Source organism: Oryx dammah, unplaced genomic scaffold, assembly GCF_014754425.2.
Source record: "Oryx dammah isolate SB20612 unplaced genomic scaffold, SCBI_Odam_1.1 HiC_scaffold_27, whole genome shotgun sequence".
In the NCBI taxonomy this organism is placed as follows: domain Eukaryota; kingdom Metazoa; phylum Chordata; class Mammalia; order Artiodactyla; family Bovidae; genus Oryx; species Oryx dammah.
In genome coordinates, this window is record NW_024070211.1 from 98962731 (window position 1) to 98985534 (window position 22804).

Sequence of the window (22804 nt, forward strand, 5' to 3'; positions counted from 1 at the left end):
TACTATGTGGTACCAGGCACTGTTCCAAGAACTTTACATTTACAGTCATCTAGACACACACCCATTTAATCATAACTACAAACCTGATGAAATAGGAAGTAGTGTCATCTCCATTTTATAGACAAAAAACAAAAAACAAAAACACTGAATCACAGAGAGGTTCAATAACTTGCCCAAAGTCATATAGCTGGAATGTACTAAAATAAGAATTCAAATCCCAATCATTGGTTACAATGTCCAAGTTCCTAAACAATACATATACTGTGTCTTTATATCAGAAATATATAGTTTAAGCCAGAGCTGAGATCCAAATTCTGAAATACAGGGCTCTCAACTTCTAGACCAAACTGTCTGATTTTCATTAATTATTATTTATTAAATGTTTATCCCAGTTGATAATCTTATAGTCATAGGAGATACAAGAATCATTATATCAATTTTAAAAAAGAAAGAACGTGAAGAGCTAAAGCAAGTTGGTTTAGAGTTAGCATGTGTATCTGAGTCTCTGTTACTTCAAAGCACTGGTTATAACATTGTCATTTGGTCGCTAAGTTGTGTCTAACTCTTTTACGACCTCATGGACTGTAGCCCACTAGGCTCCTCTGCAATGGGATTTTCCAGGCAAGAACAGTGGACTGGGTTGCCATTTCCTTCTCCAGGGAATCTTTCTGACCCAGGGATCGAACCTGCCTTTCCTGCAGGTGGATTCTTTACTGCTGACCCAACTGGGAAGCCTGGTTATTACGGCCATACCTCTATTCAACTGTTACAATGCATTCCTTTGTAACATTTTTTAACCTTTAACTGATTTCTATTAAAATCCATATAAGCTCATTTTGACATTTCAATAATTTTCTTCTTCTGAATTATATGGTAAAAGTCTTATTTCAAGGATAGTACCCAGGCCTAATTTTACACATAGAATGTTAAAGAATAATTTTGAGGGCAAAAGTCCATGACTGACTGACGTTTGAATGAGGACATACAGAACTTGTCTACACATGCTGTAACATAAATTTTGTGAAACTCTGGTCACAGTAAGAAATAGTTGCTGCTGCTAAGTCGCTTTAGTCATGTCCGACTCTGTGCGACCCCACAGATGGCAGCCCACCAGGCTTCTCTGTCCCTGGGATTCTCCAGGCAAGAATATTGGAGTAGGTTGCCATTTCCTTCTCCAAGGCATGCATGCATGCTAAGTCGGTTCAGTCATGTCCAACTCTGTGCGACCCTATGGACAGCAGCCCACCAGGCTCCTCTCTCCCTGGGATTTTCCAGGCAAGAATACTGGAGTGGGTAGCCATTTTCTTCTCCAAGAAATAGCTACTTTGATCCAAATGAATGCCATTCATTGTATTTAAAAAAGGTAATTAAAATCTCAGCCAAGAAAATTAAATCATACATTGGAATTCTTCCTACATTCTTTTATGTTCTAACACTTAGTTACTGTCTCTAACCTTTGGTTTGCTTATGAAAATCAGTAAACCATGACAAACCCATACTTCAAAACAATTATATTTCAAAGAGTCAACGTTTAAGAAAAATACTAATTTATGGCAAGATAATATTTTTCAAGAAATATACACTTACTTCTGCCTTTTTACGAGCTTCCATAGCTTTCATAAGCATCATATGTTGTCGCCTTCTCTCTCGTTCCTATTAAGCCAGATAAAATTAGGAATATAACTCAATCATAGTTAACAGTTTGATCTTCAAATGGAAAAACAAAACAAAACAAAAAACTCTGTATAGCATGTTTAGCATTTATAGACAAGTCACAGTAAATACTAAATATAAGACAAGAATGGCCAGTCTGTGCATGTTTTAGTTCAGGTTTAGAAAGCAAATACAAGAACAATCAAAAGCAAAAAGGTAAAGCAATGAACATGGAGACAGTGTAAACAGAAGCATACAAGATTTACTTATGGTCAGTTGTGATGCTCCTTCAAAAGCTGGCAGAACAAAAAGCATAATGGTTGGCTGGAACAGGTCAGTTACCTTACATCTGCTATTAGAAAAACCACAAATATGTACTATAGCCAATTAAACTAAAGGTTGTGTTCTTAAATTTTTATTTAGATCAGGCAGAAATTGCTTTAAAATCACTTTTACGTCACGGTTTTAGAATTACTTTTATTTCAAATACACTATCATTTTGTAAATCCAATAATCCACCAACAAATTAGAAAGTTTTTTTTAAAGCTTTAACACCAATTTAAACTAGTCATGGTTCATATAACACCATCAATGAAATGAGATATTCCTGTTTACTGATGTCTGTCCCTTGATGCAGTATTGAAAGCCACTAAAACTGCACCATGGGCTCACAAGTCTAAAAGGCACAGTATGAAAATAAAGTAAGCACTAGCTTACTTTGATAGTCTCCTTTTATTAAAAAAAAAAATCACAGATATAATGTTGAAACAGTTCTTTTTGTTTAAATATATGTGGTTCACCCAAAGGGATATTTCTAAAAATTTCTAAAATTTGTCCATAAAACCAGAATATATTTCATATTCTCTCATCAAACTAACCCAAAATTCCCATTGTATTCAATGGCAGTTTTGCATCTAGAATGATGGGAGAATATGGGTCATAATTGTATCTAATTGTATAGTGATCCAACTTTCACTGTGACATCAGTAATGTAAACTTTTAGACAGCAGCCTATTTAAGGCTTGCATGATTCAATTACAAATCTTGGAGATATACCATATTTCTTTTATAGATAGACAAGCAGATGTATGCAATGCACTGTGCTGTAAAGCCATGCAGCAGTATGTAATATGACAGCAGCCAGTGCTACACTTTATGCATTGCTATGACAACCATATCACAACCAAATCACAATGCGGTGTTAGATGTACAAAAATAAACATACCCATACCATATCTAGTCTATGCCTCTCCAACTCCTGGTAGAAAGAGTTGGCACAACATTATGAAACAGAAATCACAGAGTCATGAAACCAATTTTTAACCCCCCAAAAGACACCAATACCAAAGCAAGGAATTTAAGCAGGAATTACATTGGAAATTTTTAAGAAAATATTTTGAAGATTTTTCAAAACATAGATTTAAGAAAAATTATAAAATTTTTATTTCAAAATTTATATAACTGTATGTATACAGACCTGATGCTTTAGAAGAACAGCTTGCTGTCTTCTCATTTCTTTTTCCTTAAAAATAAAAAACTTTTAATATATGATTTTTAGAAAAATTTTGAACATGCTACAAGTATTAAAAGCTCCTTTTCTGAGATCCTATAGTTTTCTAATAGGTTGAACCACATGAAATTTCAAATATCTAATTTTTTTTTACTTATAAAGTGGCAACTTCATATGGTTACCTAATACATAAAAACTGTATAATAAGAGCAAGCATCTGACTTAACAGCACACTTTAGTGGTATGTTTACAGAACTGACTAGCTAGATGGACAGAGTATATCACATACAAATGGCACTTAAAACAAAAACATAAAAAGCAACCCACATGTCTAGCTGATTAAAACTCTCTCCACTCTGCATATAAATTCCTAAAAAACTCTATGATTAACAGGATCTATGTCATTTCTACACACTGTACAGGAATGAGAGTGACAAGAGACAAAGGGATAAATTTGAGACTTTTATGTCCACCTACAATTGAGGGCATGATTTCAAAAGGGTGGGGCTTAATGCACGTAATTCTGTGAATCTCACCACATGAGTATTTCATAAAGCTAAAATATGAATGAAGTGAATATAAAGGGCAGTCATGAAAAGGAGTAGAAATCTAAAGAACAAAGTAAGAGAGTCTATGTACAAAAGGTGATAAATGGTTCCCTAGCTTTATAAGATGTAATCAGTTCAGTTCAGTCACTCAGTCGTGTCCGAGTCTTTGTGACCCGTGAACTGCAGCATGCCAGGCCTCTGTCTTTCACCAACTCCCGGAGTTTACCCAAACTCATGTCCATTGAGTCAGTGATGCATTACAACCATCTCATCCGCTGTCACCCCCTTCTTCTCCTGCTTTCAATCTTGCCCAGCATCAGGGCCTTTTCAAATGAGTCAGCTCTTCGCATCAGGTAGCCAAAGTATTGGAGTTTCAACTTCAACATCAGTCCTTCCAATGAACACTCAGGACTGATCTCCTTTAGGGTAGACTGATTGGATCTCCTTGTAGTCCAAGGGACTCTCAAGAGTCTTCTCCAACACCACAGTTCAAAAGCATAAATCCTTCGGCACTCAGCTTTCTTTATAATTCAGCTCTCACATCCATACGTGACCACTGGAAAAACCATAGCTTTGACTAGACGGACCTTTGTTGGCAAAGTAATGTCTCTGCTTTTTAATATGCTGTCTAGGTTTGTCATAACTTTCCTTCCAAGGACTAACCATTTTTAAATTTCATGGCTGCATTCACCATCTGCAGTGATTTTGGAGCCCCCAAAAATAAAGTCTGCCACTGTTTCCACTGTTTCCCCATCTATTTGTTGTGAACTGATGGGACCAGATGCCATGATCTTCGTTTTCTGAATGTTGAGCTTTAAGCCAACTTTTTCACTCTCCTCTTTCACTTTCATCAAGAGACTTTCAAGTTTTTTTCGCTTTCGGCATAAGGGTGGTGTCATCTGCCTATCTGAGGTTATTGATATTTCTCCCGGCAATCTTGATTCCAGCTTGTGCTTCATCCACCCTAGCATTTCTCATGATATACTCTGCATATAAGTTAAATAAGCAGGGTGACAATACACAGACTTGACGTACTCCTTTTCCTATTTGGAACCAGTCTGTTGTTTCATGTCCAGTTCTAACTGTACCTTCCTGACCTACATACAGATTTCTCAAGAGGCAGGTCAAGTGGTCTGGTATTCCCATCTCTTTCAGAATTTTCCACAGTTTGTTGTGATCCACACAGTCAAAGGTTTTGGCATTGTCAATAAAGCAGAAGTAGATGTTTTTCTGAAACTCTTGCTTTTTCTATGAACCAGCGGATGTTGGCAATTTGATCTCTGGTTCCTCTGCCTTTTCTAAAACTGGCTTGACATCTGGAAGTTCACAGTTCACATACTGTTGAAGCCTGGCTTGGAGAATTTTGAGCATTACTTTACTAACATATGAGATGAGTACAATTGTGGGGTATTTGAGCATTCTTTGGCATTGCCTTTCTTAAGGACTGGAATGAAAAATGACTTTTTCCATTCCTGTGACCCCTGCTGAGTTTTCCAAATTTGCTGGCATAGTGAATGCAGCACTTTCACAGAATCAACTTTTAGGATTTGAAATAGCTCAAGTGGAATTCCATCACCTCCACTAGCTTTGTTTCTAGTGATGCTTCCTAAGGCCCACTTGACTTCTCATTCCAGGATGTTTGGCTCTAGGTAAGTGATCACATCATCGTGTAATTGAATGTAATAGTAGCAGCTATCTCTGGAATTGTTAGGCGCACCTGGCTGCTTAATTTCAGTAAACAAGTATCAGAAAAATTGGAAGATAAGAGGTGGAATGTGTGTGTGTAGGAGCAGGGGGCAGTGGTTAGAAGGGGCATGAGGGTCCAAATCTCTCATGCTTCATGCCAGAAAATCAAAACCAAAACAGCTCCAAACAACATATGAAGTTACAGTAAAGAGCAATGGCTATTTTTAGTATTGGTAAGTGATAGCTGATAAAGCTAGATTTTGTTTTTGGAAGGCTCTTCACTTTTTAATACTTACAAACAGTTGCTAGACATTAACAAAGAGAAAATTATAATCTAAGGAGAGAACTGGATTTGGAACATAAATAGCTCTGAGGAGATCTTATCCATTAAAACTATATTCAGGTATTATGTGATAGTTTATATTTCTGATTTGATGTCTGCTATTTAAAGAGCTCAAAGTATCACACAGAACCTGTATAATAAAATATAAAAATGTATATACAATATATAAACACTAAAAACACACATTATACACATTTTATCTATGATCAACATTTTTTTCAACGAGTCATTTTGAGGAAGGCTATTTTTAATATAATCGATACTAGTATCAGTTCAATTGAGTCGCTCAGTCATGTCTGACTCTTTGCGACCCCATGAACTGCAGCACACCAGGCCTCCCTGTCCATCACCAACTCTCAGAGTTTACCCAATTCCATGTCCATTGAGTCGGTGATAATTGATACTAGTATAATACCATATAATTTTTATTCTTAAAAATTTTATTCTTAAAAAACAGATTCTCATCTAAACTAACCTTTATTCGTTTCTCGGCCTCCAATAATTTGGCATTTGCTGCTTCTTCCTTCTTTTTCTTTTTTGCCTGTGTATGGAAAACAGGTCTCAAAGTCATACAACAGTACCACTGCAACCTGAAAATAATCTATGACTTGAACATGGAGCTACATGACTAATAAGACAGAAAACAACACGTGACATATATGTAGACAATTACAGATTTTCTCACAGTTAATATTATATTTACAAACTAATTTTCATTTCTAATGTAAAGATTAGCATTAAAATGTAAAAAATTCTTAAAATTTCTTGATTTTTTCAATTCTATTTAAAAAGTCTGAAAGAATTATTTTACATTAAAACAATCACAGAAAAAGTTTTTTTATATAATAAATTGCTTTTTTCTGATTTTTAAAAGTAAAACATGATCACTGTATAAAATTAAGAAGATGGGGTAGATTTTAAACTATAAATATAAGCTATTTTTCTCTAGCTGTTAATTGTGATTAAATTCAAGGTTTCCAAGAGAGACAGAATGGAAACTTACAATCTTTCTTGAAGTGCATTTTGAATATCAAGATCATGATGCCAAATCTTAGCTTCATAATCTTAAAGGCATTAACTAGTAGTTTCATAATTGTTCAGTAGTTATTAATTTACTTTAAGATATTAGTACTTCTGATTTGGATTTCTAAAATTTATTTAAAATGGGTTAGGAAATATGTGTATATTTCTAGAAGGAAAAATCATACAAAAGAAAGCTTCAGCTATTTGACACCCTCAGGGAATAAATCATCCCTATAGCAATAGTTTCCTGAATAGCTGGGAGGCTGTGGTGTGCTCAGTCGCTCAGTTGTGTCTGACTCTTTGCGACCCCACGAACTGTAGCCCACCAGGCTCCTCTGTCCACGAGGATTTTCCAGGCAAGAACACTGGAGTGGGTTGCCAGGCACTCCTCCAGGGGATCTTCCCAACTAGGAATACAACCCAGGTCTCCTGCACTACATGTGGATAAGCCAAAAGGGAACCCCAGCTGGGAGGGTACACCAATGTTAAACACTGAATGTTTACTTTCACAATTTTGGATGGAAATAATTTTGAGATATATACTATTTATTTATTTATTTTTTTTTGAGATATATACTATTTAGACACAGTAGGAGAAGGCAATGGCACCCCACTCCAGTACTCTGGCCTGGAAAATCCCATGGATGGAGGAGCCTGGTGGGCTGCAGTCCATGGGGTCGCTAAGAGTCGGACACGACTGAACGACTTCACTTTCACTTTTCACTTTCATGTATTGGAGAAGGAAATGGCAACCCACTCCAGTGTTCTTGCCTGGAGAATCCAGGTACGGGAGAGCCTGGTGGGCTGCCGTCTATGGGGTCACACAGAGTCGGACATGACTGAAGTGACTTAGCAGCAGCAGCAGCAGCGTACTAACTATAATTTGGCTTTTTCTTGATGATTTGGGGCAATTATTCTGAATATCAGTTATTATACTGTACAGTTCAATAGAGTAATGCCTTTCAGTTACCAATAATAAGGTGTTGAAAACTGCTAGTCAACTAAAGGATTACAGACAATCTTGTTAGGCTTTTGAATTCCTATAACTGCTGGCTGGAGTTTTTCTGTATTTTTCCCTGCTATCTTGTGGCTATTACCTTACTGATTCCAATATATGTCCTCTAGTCCTATTCTATCAGCTTCCAGGGAAGCAAGGCATATTAGAAACCAGAAAAAACAGCTGGTTAAACTGTTCCTACATTTAAAATTTACTTTTGCAATGTTTTATTTCTAAATTAAAAGTAAATATCTATTAGTCCTAATGATTTTTCTAGAAGTAAATAACACGACTTTGAGCCATGAACTGTATGACACCTACACTGGTTGTTCAGCAGTTTTTCCTTTTGTCTTATTTCCCGGGTTATTAGGATAAGATGAGTTTGCTAAATAAGGTCTTACTCTATGCATTATGCTTGAAAAGAATTTCTGATGGCCATACTGTAAGAGTGAGAGACTACACAGGTAAGATTTTCAATTTTGCAGACTTTAAAATATGTGACTATATTTACTTTAATCATATCACATTTAAGAATTCTACCTCTAGAATTTGCTGGGCTCGAAGCTCTTTTTCCATTCTGATTTGTTGTATTCTCTTAATTTTTTCCTGTAGAAAAAAATTATAACAATTTAAGATAACTAAATATCCAGGTGGAAAGTATTTAAGTAGAATCAAATAATTTAAGATATTAGTACAGAATTACTAAAGTTTCCCATAGAGGATATAAAATTTAACTGTTTAGTTTAATATCATATATGTATGTTCATGTCAAATTAATGTGATTTTATCAAGTTTCTTAAAACCATTTGTAAAATACAAATGTTACATAAGTATACAGAAACCAGGTAAACCAATATGATTAAACTCATTTAGCCTGTGGATTTTTATAAATATTTGCAATTATAACTATTTTGAAATAAATATAGGACAGAATAAGAGAGAAACAGTTATGAGAAACATAAGGCTAATCTGGAGTTACTGTCATTCACTGGATAATCTAGAGCACAGAATAACTACTCTTGCATAAACCAGGGAGAGGTACTTGTCCTTTCTATGACATGAATAAATTGAAAATGCTTAAAAAAGTGTGTAGTGCCACACAACTATAATAGATTATTATTAACAATTTCCATACTATAATTTCTTACTTCAGGTGGTGAATAACATAACATTATTGATATACTGATTTTAACTACTACAATAAGACAGATTCAGAAATAATCTGTAATATAATTTTAAAAGGATTAATTATAATGCAACATTGTAGAAAATTATTCACATGACAAAATTGTTGTTCACATTCTCTTAATTTAATGTATTAGTTATTATTTTTGAATTTAGGACCACCTAAAGTTTGATAAAACTTTACATTTTGATTTAAACATTATCTTATACGCTATAAGCACAGTGTTAACAATTTCATGTTCATAACCCCCTTTGAAAGTCCCAAATTCGCATTCATGATAATAATACACAGTTTCCCCCAAACACCCAAATTTTCCTACTAGCAAATTGCATTTGTTGTACTATTTCCACAGCCAACACATCTTATACTGATGAAAAATTATATTACCTGCTTCAATTTCCAGGTGCTAGTTGTATCTTTTCAAGCTACATGTCAATGTGTTTTTAAGCATTTCTTTTTTTTTTCTGCACACTGATGTTACCAATCCCCTACAGGAGTCTATTGCAGGGTAATGAGATTTCTGGAATTACTGTTCTGATTTTAGAAGACTGTTCACATTCTATAATTTTGCTATTGGTGACCCTATCCTTCATTGGAAGGACTGATGCTAAAGCTGAAACTCCAATACTCTGGCCACCTCATGCGAAGAGTTGACTCATTGGAAAAGACTCTGATGCTGGGAGGGATTGGGGGCAGGAGGAGAAGGGGACGACAGAGGATGAGATGGCTGGATGGCATCACCAACTCGATGGACATGAGTTTGAGTGAACTCCAGGAATTGATGATGGACTGGGAGGCTTGGTGTGCTGCGATTCATGGGTTCGCAAAGAGTTGGACATAACTGAGTGACTGAACTGAACTGACCCTATCTTAGTTTTGAATACTAAATGTAGCTTGCAAAAAATAAAAGCCCTAATATATCTTTTGTTTCATTTCCAAGAGAAAGCTGTACTTGATCCATATCTGAAGTATTTATTTAGATTGGAACATGAGACCTAAATAAAGCATGCTCTTTATTTAATTTTTCCACTTTTGTCAATCCTATAATGTGGTATGTTCCCAAGTCAGCAAAACTCATTCACTATTCTCTTACATACATAGATAGGTGTGAAATCTTCATCTTTTTAAAATTCTTATCTTATGTACAGTCTAAAGCTTTATCCTGAAATTGAGATATATATATATCATGCACATATATGACATATTTATGTAATATATATATATATGTGTGTGTGTATGTATATTTGGTAGTGGTGTCATTAGCATTAGCAGAGATAAACATTTTTTATAAATTTCTTTAATATAGGTTTACCTTATAATATTGGGTATCCAATACCTGAACTGAGCTCTTTACATAAAATACCTTTTTTTATCATAAAAAGAGTTGAACTTTTCTTCTTTTTACATAACAGAAAACTAGGGACTTCCCTGGCAGTCCAGGAAAGAGTCTGTGCTCCCAGTGCAGGGTGCATGAGTTTGATCCCTAGTTGGGGAACTAAGATCCTGCATGCCACATGGTGTGGCTAAAAAAAAAATTCTAATAAATAAAATTTTACTAAAAGAAAACTAAAGTTCATAGAAAGTAAATATTTAAATCAAAAGGAAACTACAGAGCTCTGTATTTTATATTCCAATGCCTTTGTTCCTTCTATTTCATAATACTTTTGCAAGCTTCCAGAATATTTCCTTGAAAACTATCTGGTGATATTGGCTTACTAGGTAGAATAAATGATCCAGAAGCACATGCTACTATTTTATTCTAGAACTAATGCTGACTTTAAAATAGACATTATGTAATCGACTATGTTAGTAGACCTAAGTGCTACTTTGATTAACTTTGCCGGCAATGAGGAATAAGTTAGATGGCATTCTGAAAGTACCCTCAAGTAAATATCGTGATGAAAACTCATTGATATTAACATTGTTGGGACATTGGAACTACGATGCTTCTTTGATGAGAAGTTAAAAACTATGTATATTTAGGTCGTAGCCACCTTAAGAGTTTAGGATCGCAAAGCTGAATTTAAACTGCTGATAAGAGTTGAAGGATCTCTAGCCATCAGGAAATAGGATAAGCTATAAAATAGTAAAGAACAATACTGCATAGGAACCTGGAATACTAGATCCATCAATCAGGGTAAAGGAAGTGGTCAAACAGGAGATGGTAAGAGTGAACATCGACATTTTAGGAATCAACGAACTAAAATGGACTGGAATGGGCAAATTTAATTGAGATGACCATTATATCTACTACTGGAGCAAGAATCCCTTAGAAGAAATGTAGTAGTCCTCATACCAACAAAAAAGTCTGAAATGCAGTACTTGGGTGCAAGCTAAAAACTGACAGAATGATCTGTTCATTTCTAAGGCAAACCATTTAACATCACAGTAATCCAAGTCTATGCACCAATCACTAATGCTGAAGCTGAAACTCCAATACTTTGGCCACCTCATGTGAAGAATTGACTCATTGGTAAAGACCCTGATGCTGGGAGGGATTGCGGGCAGGAGGAGAAGGGGACGACAGAGGATGAGATGGCTGGATGGCATCACTGACTCGATGGACGTGAGTCTGAGTGAACTCCGGGAGTTGGTGATGGACAGGGAGGCCTGGTGTGCTGCGATTCATGGGGTCGCAAAGAGTCGGACACGACTGAGTGACTGAACTGAACTGAACTGAATCAATGTAGAAGACTTAGTTTTAAAATGAAGTGAATTTTAATTCATGAAAGAGAACTTTCTAATACAGATATATAATATTAGTGTGAAATATAGTTATTTCAGAAATCAAAATGAAACTAATGTACATATTTGTTGTTGTTTAGTTGTTAAATTATGTGTGACTTATTTGTGACCCCATAGACTGTAGCCCACCAGGCTTCTCTGTCCATGGGATTTTCCAAGCAAGAATAATGGAAATAATGCCGTTTCCTTCTCCAGGGGATCTTCCCAACTCAGGGATCAAACTTGTGTCTCCTGCATCGGCAGGTGAATTCTTTACCAGTGAGCCACCTGGAAAGTCCAATACACATACAGAAATATACATATAGACTGCAAGACAATGCCTGTGTTTTAAAAATCAGTTCCAATCAATAAACATACCTGTTGTTTCATAATCTTTATCTGTTCTTTTTGCTTTCGCTTCTCCTCAGCAGCAATTATTGCTATGATGAAAAATCAAAGCACAGATATCATCAGAAAAGGAACAAAGAAGAGATGCCTCTTGTGAGTTACCCAATACTCACTCTTCAAGTTGATGCTACCATTTAAATCACGAACCTTGTTGTTTTTTAGCTTCTTTGGCAACCCGAGCCTGTTCCTGCTTTTGCAGTTTTCTCAAAAGCTTTATTTGTGCTGCTTGCCTGGCTATTTCTGAAAAACACAAAATTTTAAGCAATGTTATTAACAACTTAATAACAACATAACTGCTCTCCTAAAAACAGTAACTGGGAAACTGGTATCATCATGAAGGACATGATTTTTAGGAAAACTGCCAAACGTAACATTAGATACTCAGTAGGAAAATGGCAGGAAATGTCATCTTCATTTCCCCTAGAAAGTGCTAATTTTTCATCAAATATGAGCCTACATATAGATTAAGAATGATGCTTCTCTTAATTCTCATAACAAAGGCTAATATAGAAACATTTTTTTTCACATTTCATGTAATCATCACTGAGTAGGAAAGTAGCTGCTAATATGTAAAAAAGTGATTTAGCTTCAATCTTAAAAATAATATATAGAAAAAGAATCCAATATAGACTAAAGTCTCCCAAACTAAGCATTTCAATTAGCAATATAAATGGCAAAGCTTCTGAATCTATTGATACTTTCACTTGTGAAGGAAAAAGATCCTCCCTCCTAAAATAAAAAAAGAGAATGTTGATTTCTCAGGACAACCTAGTTCTCATACTTTTTAAGGACAAATGTATGAAACTGGGATAGAGTTACATAATTAATGGTCCCAATTCTTCATCTCTTCCTCTGTCTGTGCCATTTGCAATGTGGCTTTGGGTTCCACTCATCAAGACGTGTGAGGAACATATTGTCTTGGCCCTTGATTTTGAGTTCAGCCATGTGATCTGCTTGGGCCAATAAAATGTTAGCAATGTGATGCAAGCATAAGTCTGAAAGTATACTTTAACTCTTTATACCATTACTCCTATGCCTTGCCCTTTATTGTGAGGTCATATTCAGACTAGGCTGCTGGAGATTGGGAGCTAATTCATTCCACAAATTTTAAAAAGTCCAGTCAGGATCAGCAGAGATGTCTAACTGTCTAATGTAACACCAGCTGATTCCATCTGCACAAACAATTAACACTTAGTGTTGTATGCCACTGAGGTTTTGTCAATGGTTCTTTCCCAGCATTACTGTTGCAAGAGGTAACTGATACAGATGGTATGTAATGTCATGCTTTATTCTGCTGGCAAACTTGATCAGAATATTTCTAATTATAAAAGTGGTACATCATAATATCTTTCATAAAATCATTTTAGAAAATACCACTTTACATTAGACATTGTTTTCAACCTTTTGCAGATGGTTAATTTTAAGAAACTTATATATTATATTATATTATATATATTATATATATATTACTTTTAAGAAACTTATATATTATATTTACCAATAATGAATATAATCAGGTACCATCTGAATTACTTGAGCTCTACTAATAACTTCTACCATTTATTGAACTATTGTTAAATTTACATGATTTTGTTTAATCTTCAAAACAACACTATGAGACAGTCAACATTATGTCCAGTTTATAAAATAAAACTAAGGGTCACAGAAGTTACAGAGCAGAGTTAAGATACATACCCTGGCCTTTCTGACTTCATAGTCCATGTTACTACTTCTAAAGTTTAGAAGTATGTTACTACTTCTAAAGCCTTTAAAGAAATTTGAGTATCTTGAGATTTTTGAAAGAAATATAACTCTATGTCCTTATAACAGCTAAAATGAAGTTGCTTACTATGGCTGATTATCTATCATTAACACTTAAAAAAGGAGGCAAGATATAAGAGGGTTTGATTTTATCCAGGAGACTTGAAGGATAGAAGCTGATGCTAGCATATACCTCCAACCTTTGAATAAGTTTTAATATTAAGTAGTTTTGAGCATCATCAAAAATTTCTGAGCCACATAAAAAGGAGTCTCCTGTTCATGAAATACTCTTGGAAATCGGTACGTATAAACTGTGCTACAGAATTAGCAAACTCTGATAATAATGCATATGAAGGACACCGCTTTCATCTAGGATAGATCCAGATAAACATTTTTTTTAACATTTAAGAATTAAAAGTTTTCACTAAACTCCGCGATAAAGACCAAAATCTGCCATAAAATGTAAAGGCGTGTTGCAAAGCATATTAGTCGCTCAGTTGTGTCCTACTCTATGCCCATGGACTGTAGCCTGCCAGACTTCTCCATCCAGGGGATTTTCCAGGCAAGAATATGGAGTGGGTTGCCATTTCCTTCTCCAGGGGATCTTCCCAATCCAGGGATTTTACTTGGGTCTCCTGTATTGCAGGTGGACTCTTTACCATCTAAGCCTCCAGGGAAGCCAAGTGGTTAAAAAAATGTATTTTCTAGAAAATGTGGCATAATACGATGCTTTGTTCCCAGCTAAACTGATGCTCTCTCTAATAGCAGTTTGGCTTATAATAAGGAAAATTTTATCACATATAGAGGTGTATTTTTGTATATGAACGTATCATTCAATTTCAAACTCCACACACGTTCACTGTAATTTTTAAAAACTAGAAAGCTCAACTGATATTTTTTTCATTTTAGCAAGGAAGATACAATTTGGATTAATCATTTAAAATTTATGCAGCTTAACTTTTATATTATGAACAGTTAGAGAAAATATGAAAAAAAGAATACAAAAAAAAAAGAAAAAAGAAGTTAATTAGGGACACTATGGGGGAAGGAGAATGAGTTAGAGACCTAGAAAATTCACTCAGGCTCTGTGGAATAAACAGCTTCCAATATCTTCTTATTTATTTGGTTTATGGTTGTTGAATATATTATCTATTGTAATGAACACTTGAAATATTAATTTGAAAAATATCTTTCATGGATGAAGAATTTGTAAATTTCAAATAAAGAATTTATTTTGAAATAAAGTTTATTTTCACTTTGAATTAGGGCTATTCTACATATACCACATGTCTTTGATTCTAAGATACATTTTTAAACATGTCTAAAATCACAATGTGTCTAAAAATTGGCAGCATTTTGCTTTCTTAGTGGAACATCTGAAATAACGGGACTTTGTATAGATTAGGGCATCTTGGATTCCATAATGTATGAAATGGACAGATGTTACTAGATATCTTAGAAAATTTGAGATATGAATGGTATTGACCAATTAAGAAGCAGGTTTATTTAGACAGGTTGAAAGTTTTTTTTTATATATTCAGATTTTGTCAGATTCCCATATGTATTCTCTGAGAAATTAGAAGACCTCTCATTTCACAATGGTTAAAAGTACAAAGTTTGCACTTTTTTTACTGTTTTGAATCTTTCTTCAAATTAAGTCCAGTTGTTTAGCCTAGTTGAATCCTTGTATGAAACAGAATCTTACAGAATCCCTTCAGGTAACCCCCTCAAATTGTTGATGTAGAAACCTTTTAGAAATAAAAGGGAGATAGAGATTATTTGCTATTTTCCTTTCTTCCCAAGGAAAAAGCATGCATATTATACCACATTTACTTGTATATATTAATAATTATTTATTTACTGCTAAATATTTAACATTTATACACATGCAAGAAAGAACATATGTACACAATAAGGTCAAATATAAAAGAATTTGCAAAATGCAACATAATACAACAAGGGAAAAACTGCAATAGAATATAAACCAATTTGAAATACTGAGGGAGAAAAAACATCTGAGTAAAAGCTAAATGATTAACTTCCAATTTGAAAAAATTTAGTTAGTTTTACAAATATAAAGTTGCCATTTTGGATACTAAGTATTAATGCTACTTGTATAAGATATGCAAAACATGCATGAAGAGCCCATACTTTGGATATTAGTTAATTTCAAGCTTTCTTATTTTACACACGAAAAACAATACACATTCCCCAGTGTTACACATAAAAGACAGTGGTTTACTGACAACACTAATTTTAAAAACCCATCATGTATGGCTCTATCAGTTAGCATATTAACTTCCCTTTTAACCTTCACTAGCAATTTTTCAGGGGAGATAAGTCTTAAAAGGAACCAAGCAGAGTAACATGAAAAATATTTAACGAACATACTATGGCAGATAAAAACTTATACCACATTAAATACCAGGCAGTTAACTTACATGCTATTGGCGGAAGCATGAATTAGTGCAATCTTTTGGAGATAATATTTGTCTATTTACCCAAAGTGAAAATGAATATATGTTTTGATTCAGAGATTTTATCTCTAGAATTTTACACTATACATAGGCACACCTTTAGAAGGATAGGAAGATACGTGTAATATGTTCTTACTACAGCATTGTTTGTGATAGCAAAGGTCAGAAAAGAGCTACAACAGTCCTCAGAAGAAGACTACTTAAATGAAGTATGGTAGAATCATACATAGTATCACTTACTATTCAGCCGTTAAAAGAATATGGTTGATTTTTAAGTGCTGATACAGAAAGATGTTCAAGATAAATTAACTGGAAAAAAGACAAGATGAATAGTATATACACTATAAGCCATTTATCTTAGACATCAAAAAGGATATATATGTAATTGTTGTTGTTTAGTCAATAAATCATGTCTGACTCTTGGTAACCCCATGGACTGTAGCCCACCAGGCTCCTCTGTCCACGTGATTTCTGAGGCAAGAATACTGGAGTGGGTTGCCATTTCCTTCTCCAGGGGATCTTCCCTGGGATTGAACCTGCATCTCTTGCAGTACAGGTGGATTCTTTACTGCCACACCACTGGAGAAGACCAATATATGTAAAACAATATATTTTATATGCATATGTACATATATGCGTATTTGAAGACATGTGTGTGTAGGAGTGTATGTACATATTAGTATTTGAAGACATGTGTGTGTAGGAGTGTATGTACATATTGCTGGATAGACTAGCGAAATAATTGTTAATAATGATTCCACTCATTAATATTTTTTATAGAAGCCATTCTGTTTTATGAGTTTTTGTCACAGACATTTATTTTGTAATAAAAACAAAAGAGCTACAAAGAAGTCAATATTATTGTGCTGTTTACAATAAACAAATGTCATGCTTTTTCCCCGGAGAAAACCCATAAGAAATAAAATCCTGCATGTCTTTTAAGTCAGTTCTTATTACTGAACCTTTATTTTACGTTGACATGTGTATATATATGCTTGTGAATATAAGACACCAACATGTATTCTGATGTATATTCAGATAATCTTCACAAGAAGAGGCTTCCCAGTTGTAACTAGTAACTTAAACTCATAGCAGGACAATTTTCTTTTAGTCAGCTTTTTCTGTGTCAGACATAGCCTGGGAACTTAATGTTAATAATTTATGTACAATTTTGACTCATAAGTACATTTGAGGTTATCATGAGTACTTTGTGCTTGATAGTGATACTTTCTGGTGGTCTTAAAATAAATATTTTTGAAGTAAAACTACTACTTGGGCATTTTGAAAATGTATGTAATATGTGCACACTACAGAAGAACCCAAAGACTGGGGTTACATACCAGTAATTGGAGTCCTCTGACGGAAACTTTGCTCCACAGATCCACATATCTTGGAGTTATTCCCTTGTACCACCTCAAGGAATTGGGGCTGATAAAATGAGAATTTCCAGAAGGTTGGCACAACCTTAAGGCATGTGCCAACTGCTGGTAGATTCCTTTCCAGTGCAAGCCTTAAAAGCTTGGGCTTCCCAGGTAGCTCAGCTGGGAAAGAATCCTCTAGCAATGCAGGAGATCCGAGTGGGATCCCTGGATCAGAAGATCACCTGGAGAAGGGTAGGCTACCCACTCCAGTATTCTTGCCTGGAGAATCCCCATGGACAGAGGAGCCTACAGTCCATGGGATCGCAGAGTCGGACATGACTGGGCGACTAAGCACACAGCACTTAAAAGCTTATCACCCACCTTTGTAATTCTAAACACACAGAGTACACTGATTGTGTTTATGAGTATGGCTCTTCAAAGGAGCTTACCTAATCAAAGAACTCCAGTTACCAGTGGGACTTCTTATTTTCTCAGTTTTATTCTAACACAAATATCTTCTTTTCAGAAACTGAGAGCAGTGTCAATCATCCATAAGTTAAAAATATAAGAAATATTTATACTTTTTAATGTGATTATTACAATGTCAAATACATTATGTTTCTTACCCTGAGCTTGCAGTTTTCTTAGCAATTTGGCATCTGTGTTATCTAGAAATTCAGTGCTGCCAACATTTGGAGGCCGACCTTTCCGACGTCTCATCCTGGATTCCTCTCTTGCTCGCTGTCTATCTGGATTTGGTGGTCTTCCTCTACGACCTTCCATTGCCCTGATACGGGGAATGACATCCTCTTCTTTCAAAAGACACCACTGCATTCCCTTTTAATTAACATTTTATAGAAATAATATATTATAAGCAAAATAAACACAAGTGGCTAACATGTCAAAAATAATTCTAGGAAAATTCACAGATATTTTGAAATTTATTGAGCTATTACAACCTTTAGGGATTTTACTTTTTAAAATAAATTTATGTTTAGAATTATTCATGGACTTGGCACATTTTTTATATTCGTAATAAATTCAACTTTAAATACAGGGATTTCTATATATATGTATAAACATATAAATATTTAAAATCACCATTTCTTAACTATAATGACCATAAAGTTGGCAGATATTTAAAAATATTAGTTGTGTGATGATACCTCTATGGATTTTTCTCATGGACTATCAGCTAAACCAAACATTAAGCTATCCAAATAACAGATGAAAGCTCTCTTTATAGAAACAATACAGTTAATACATCCAAGAAGGAATCTAATAGTTAACATATCAGAATTTTTCAATACTTGATGAATAAATCAAAGTATTGAACTTGAATGGTTGCCAACAACCAAAGAGACAGCTAGACAGACATAAGTCTCCTGATGGAGATTCAATTCATCACCTATAAATTAGTCTTGCTCTCTCACAAAGGGAAATCAAATATATACTAGACTTAATTACAATGACTTCACAGGATAAACAGGGTGAGAAGTATATGTTTAACTACACAGCAAATCCAGTCTAGGAAATTCTACAAACTTCAGCAATTTCTTCAACAAATAAATTTCAAGAAGTAAAAAAAAAAAAAAAAAAAGGATGTACCAAAAAATCCCAATGTGTAGACCTTATCTAGATATTGATTTAAACAGATAAACTGTTCAGAAAATCATAGCAATTAAAGGGCAACTTAATATTTGAACAGTGACTATTATTTGAAATCAAGGAACTATTGTTTCAAAGTGTGATAATGGTACATTTGAGATTTCCCACTGTAAGCCTGCTGATGGAAACACATTTACCAGCATAATGCTAATGTATTATAGGAATAATCCTGTGCAGTGTGTAGATACCATCAGAGTCTGGTTTTCATTATCCTTTGTATGTCAATCAAAACAAATATATTATTGTTTGTGATGAGCTGCTTTTCTCGTAAAAAAACAACACTATTTTACTTTATTTACAGTCCAAATCAATATGTTCAGATATTAGAAAGGCACCCTTTTAAAATATTCCTAAAATAATTCACTTATTTCTTTTTAAAGAAATAACTCTTTTAGTGTAAAGTTTGAGAAAATGTTTTAAATGTGCCTTTTTTCTTAAGAAGAATCTCAAATCAGGAATTTAGCTTGAACTACTGTGGGCAATTCTGCAACCAAAAGTAATAAAAAGTTCTTGAGTTATATTTTATGCCATGATATCTAAACTCGGAGCAAGGATTCTAAGAATATCTCACTCGAGAGGTACTAAAAAATATAAATACTATCCTGCTACCATAATGGGTGATGATTACATCCCACATTCCAAGCACTGTGCTTAGTTCCAGGCATTTCGATTATATTATGTTCCTTAATCTTCACAACAGTATTATCTAATACAGTGGATTTTATTGTATTTACTTTACCACTGAGAGAATTCAAGCCCAACTGAATAATTTCTTAAGGTATACAGGCAACAAGGAACCGAACTATGATTTGAACCCAATTCTCTCACTCTCAAACTTGTGTTCTTAACCACCACATGTACTTTTTTAGTTGATGTTACAAAGATGTTCTTAAACCTGATAAATGACTGAACCCAATATTCAGTCATGAAAGTATAGCCAAGATTATGGCAAAACAGAACTGTGTCAGAAAAAAAATCAGTGAATATAATCCATGTATAAAATAATATCTATACCAACCCTTTCCAGTAATTTCCTGGTAAAAATAATTTCACAAATTAATTCTGAGGAAAATAAAGATTTATTTTTGCTGAGATTTCAATGAAGTCAACAGAAACAAGAGTTGTACTGGCTCCATTTTCATACCATAAACCACTAAGAAGAAAGCCATGAAACCATTTTTATGTTCACCACAATGGGAAGCTTTTGATTAGTTCAGGTTTTCATTTTTCTGTTATGCTCTTAGGCACCAAGGCAGTAAGCATCACATAAATTCAAAAATATAAAAGTGACATTTGTGACACTTGAAGTAGAAGAGAAAGACCAATAAAAGAGGCTGTAAAGGAATCTGCATTCAGTTTTTAAGGTACCTTATTAATAATAAAATCAACTTTTAGCCAAGATTTAAAGGGTTTGATCTGTTTTTCTGTTTTTATCCAGGTACAATTTTACACTTATGTTTTATTCAGCCTAGTGTCAAAAAAGAAACAGAACATGCTGGCGCCCAAGCTTACCAGACAATATAGTGACATTGTCATTTACATTTTTGCCCTTGACATTTCTAAAGTAAATGCTTTCTAAGGGAGTTGCATATATTGGATCACATATAATGTCTTTTGATTCCTGGATTTAAGAAAATAAGAAATTTGTTATTGTTAGGATTGTTAGATTGTTAGGAATCTGAAGCTTACTGTTTAATTCACTGAGTAGCCAAAACTTACTCAACGAAAGAAAGTTATTACTTTTTTATCTTAGTTTAATAACATAAAAGTTATTTTCATGAGGCAAAATAAGAATTTTGTTGGATTTCCTTACAACTAGTTCACAGTTTAGCATTATGTCTATTTGTAGTTACTTATGATATCAGAGCATTATATACCATAAACTTTACAGTATAGGGATTCTTAATCTTAATAACAAAGTTTATTAATATCATATACTGAATAGCACTTGAAAGATGTTAAAGAGTAAGAACAGTTATCTATGCCTGGAGATGAGTGTCACCAACTAAAATCAGCTGAGAAAGACATGGTTTGATACAATTGTTTCCACAATGCTCAGGATGCTTTCCAGTTACTCATAGTATGTTACCCTCAAAGACTTAGGACTATCAAATATCTTTCTACACTTGGATTCATACAGTTGGCTTTCTAGTATAGGCCCTTGCCTAGCCATCAAAAATCCTACCTGGTAGATTAGTGACATAAATTTCCAGACTTTTAGTTTTTTGGTACTGATCTCTCATGTTCTCAGTATCCATATATGCCCACAGCTATGTTGCACTAGGTGTGACAGTTAACAGCAGAATTGAATTAGAATCCTGGTTGTTGACTAGCAATCTTTTGTTCTTATTTGAAAAATAAGTGTGTCGGAGGTGGCCTGCTGCAGGGTTGGGAGAACTGAGTGAGCAGTGGATGCATGGGACCTTTTGAAGGAGGTCACCGCTATCTTCATTACCTCTGCCATGGTCTGGCCCAAGATAAATAACAGGGGGAATACAGCCCTGCTCATCACAAGAAAACTGGATTAAAGATTTACTGAGCATGGCCCCACCCATCAGAACAAGACCCAGTTTCCCCCTTAGTCAGTCTCTCCCATCAGGAAACTTCCATAAGCCTCTTATCCTTCTCCATCAGAGGGCAGATAGACTGAAAACTGCAATCTCAGAAAACTAACCAATCTGATCACATGGACCACAGCCTTGTCTAACTCAATCAAACTATGAGCTGTTCCGAGTAGGGACACCCAAGACAGACAGGTCATGGTGGAGAGTTCTGACAAAATGTGGTCCATTGGAGAAGGGAAGGGCAAACCACTTCAGTATTCTTGCCTTGAGAACCTCATGAACAGCATGAAAAGGCAAAAAAATATGACACTGAAAGATCAACTCCCCAGGTCGGTAGATGCCCAATATGCTACTGGAGATCAGTGCAGAACTAACTTCAGAAAGAATGAAGAGACGGAGCCAAAGCAAAAACAACACCCAGTTGTGGATGTGACTGGTGATGGAAGTAAAGTCTGATGCTGTAAAGAACAATACTGCACAGGAACCTGGAGGGTCAGGTCTATGAATCAAGGTAAATTGGAAGTGGTCAAACAGGAGATGGCAAGAGTGAACGTCGACATTTTAGGAATCAGTGAGCTAAAATGGACTGGAATGGGTGAATTTAACTCAGATGAACATTATATCTACTACTGTAGATATCTACCTACTTAAAGCTATCCCTTAGAAGAAATGGAGTAGCCCTCATAGTCAACAAGAGTCCAAAACGCAGTATGTGGATGCAATCTCAAAAACGACAGGATCTCTGTTCGTTTCCAAGGCAAATCATTCAATATCACGGTAATCCAAGTCTATGCCCCGATCAGTAATGCTAAAGAAGCTGAAGGTTAAAAGTTCTTGAAGATCAATAAGACCTTCTAGAATTAACACCCCCAAAAGATGTCCTTTTCATTATAGG

At 34.8% G+C, this 22804-nt stretch overlaps 1 protein-coding gene across 21 annotated transcripts in view; it reads right to left on the reverse strand.

Annotated features, from left to right (window-relative positions):
* Positions 1–22804, reverse strand: part of BAZ2B (bromodomain adjacent to zinc finger domain 2B) — a 323345-nt gene that overhangs the window by 69165 nt on the left and 231376 nt on the right. For 10 of the 21 annotated variants that reach the window (XR_005719073.1, XM_040229153.1, XM_040229156.1 and 7 more), the window contains 8 exons: positions 18304–18514; positions 12226–12318; positions 12049–12110; positions 8301–8366; positions 6216–6281; positions 3131–3175; positions 2879–2911; positions 1588–1653 (listed from right to left, as the gene is read on the reverse strand). Coding sequence is in view for 20 of the 21 variants with exons in the window: in XM_040229153.1 (XP_040085087.1) it covers positions 1588–1653; positions 2879–2911; positions 3131–3175; positions 6216–6281; positions 8301–8366; positions 12049–12110; positions 12226–12318; positions 18304–18514 (642 nt within the window). In the remaining variant the exon portion in view is untranslated. The remainder of the gene's footprint in view (positions 1–1587; positions 1654–2878; positions 2912–3130; positions 3176–6215; positions 6282–8300; positions 8367–12048; positions 12111–12225; positions 12319–18303; positions 18515–22804) is intronic. The other 11 variants (XM_040229164.1, XM_040229160.1, XM_040229161.1 and 8 more) reach the window with 2 other exon arrangements.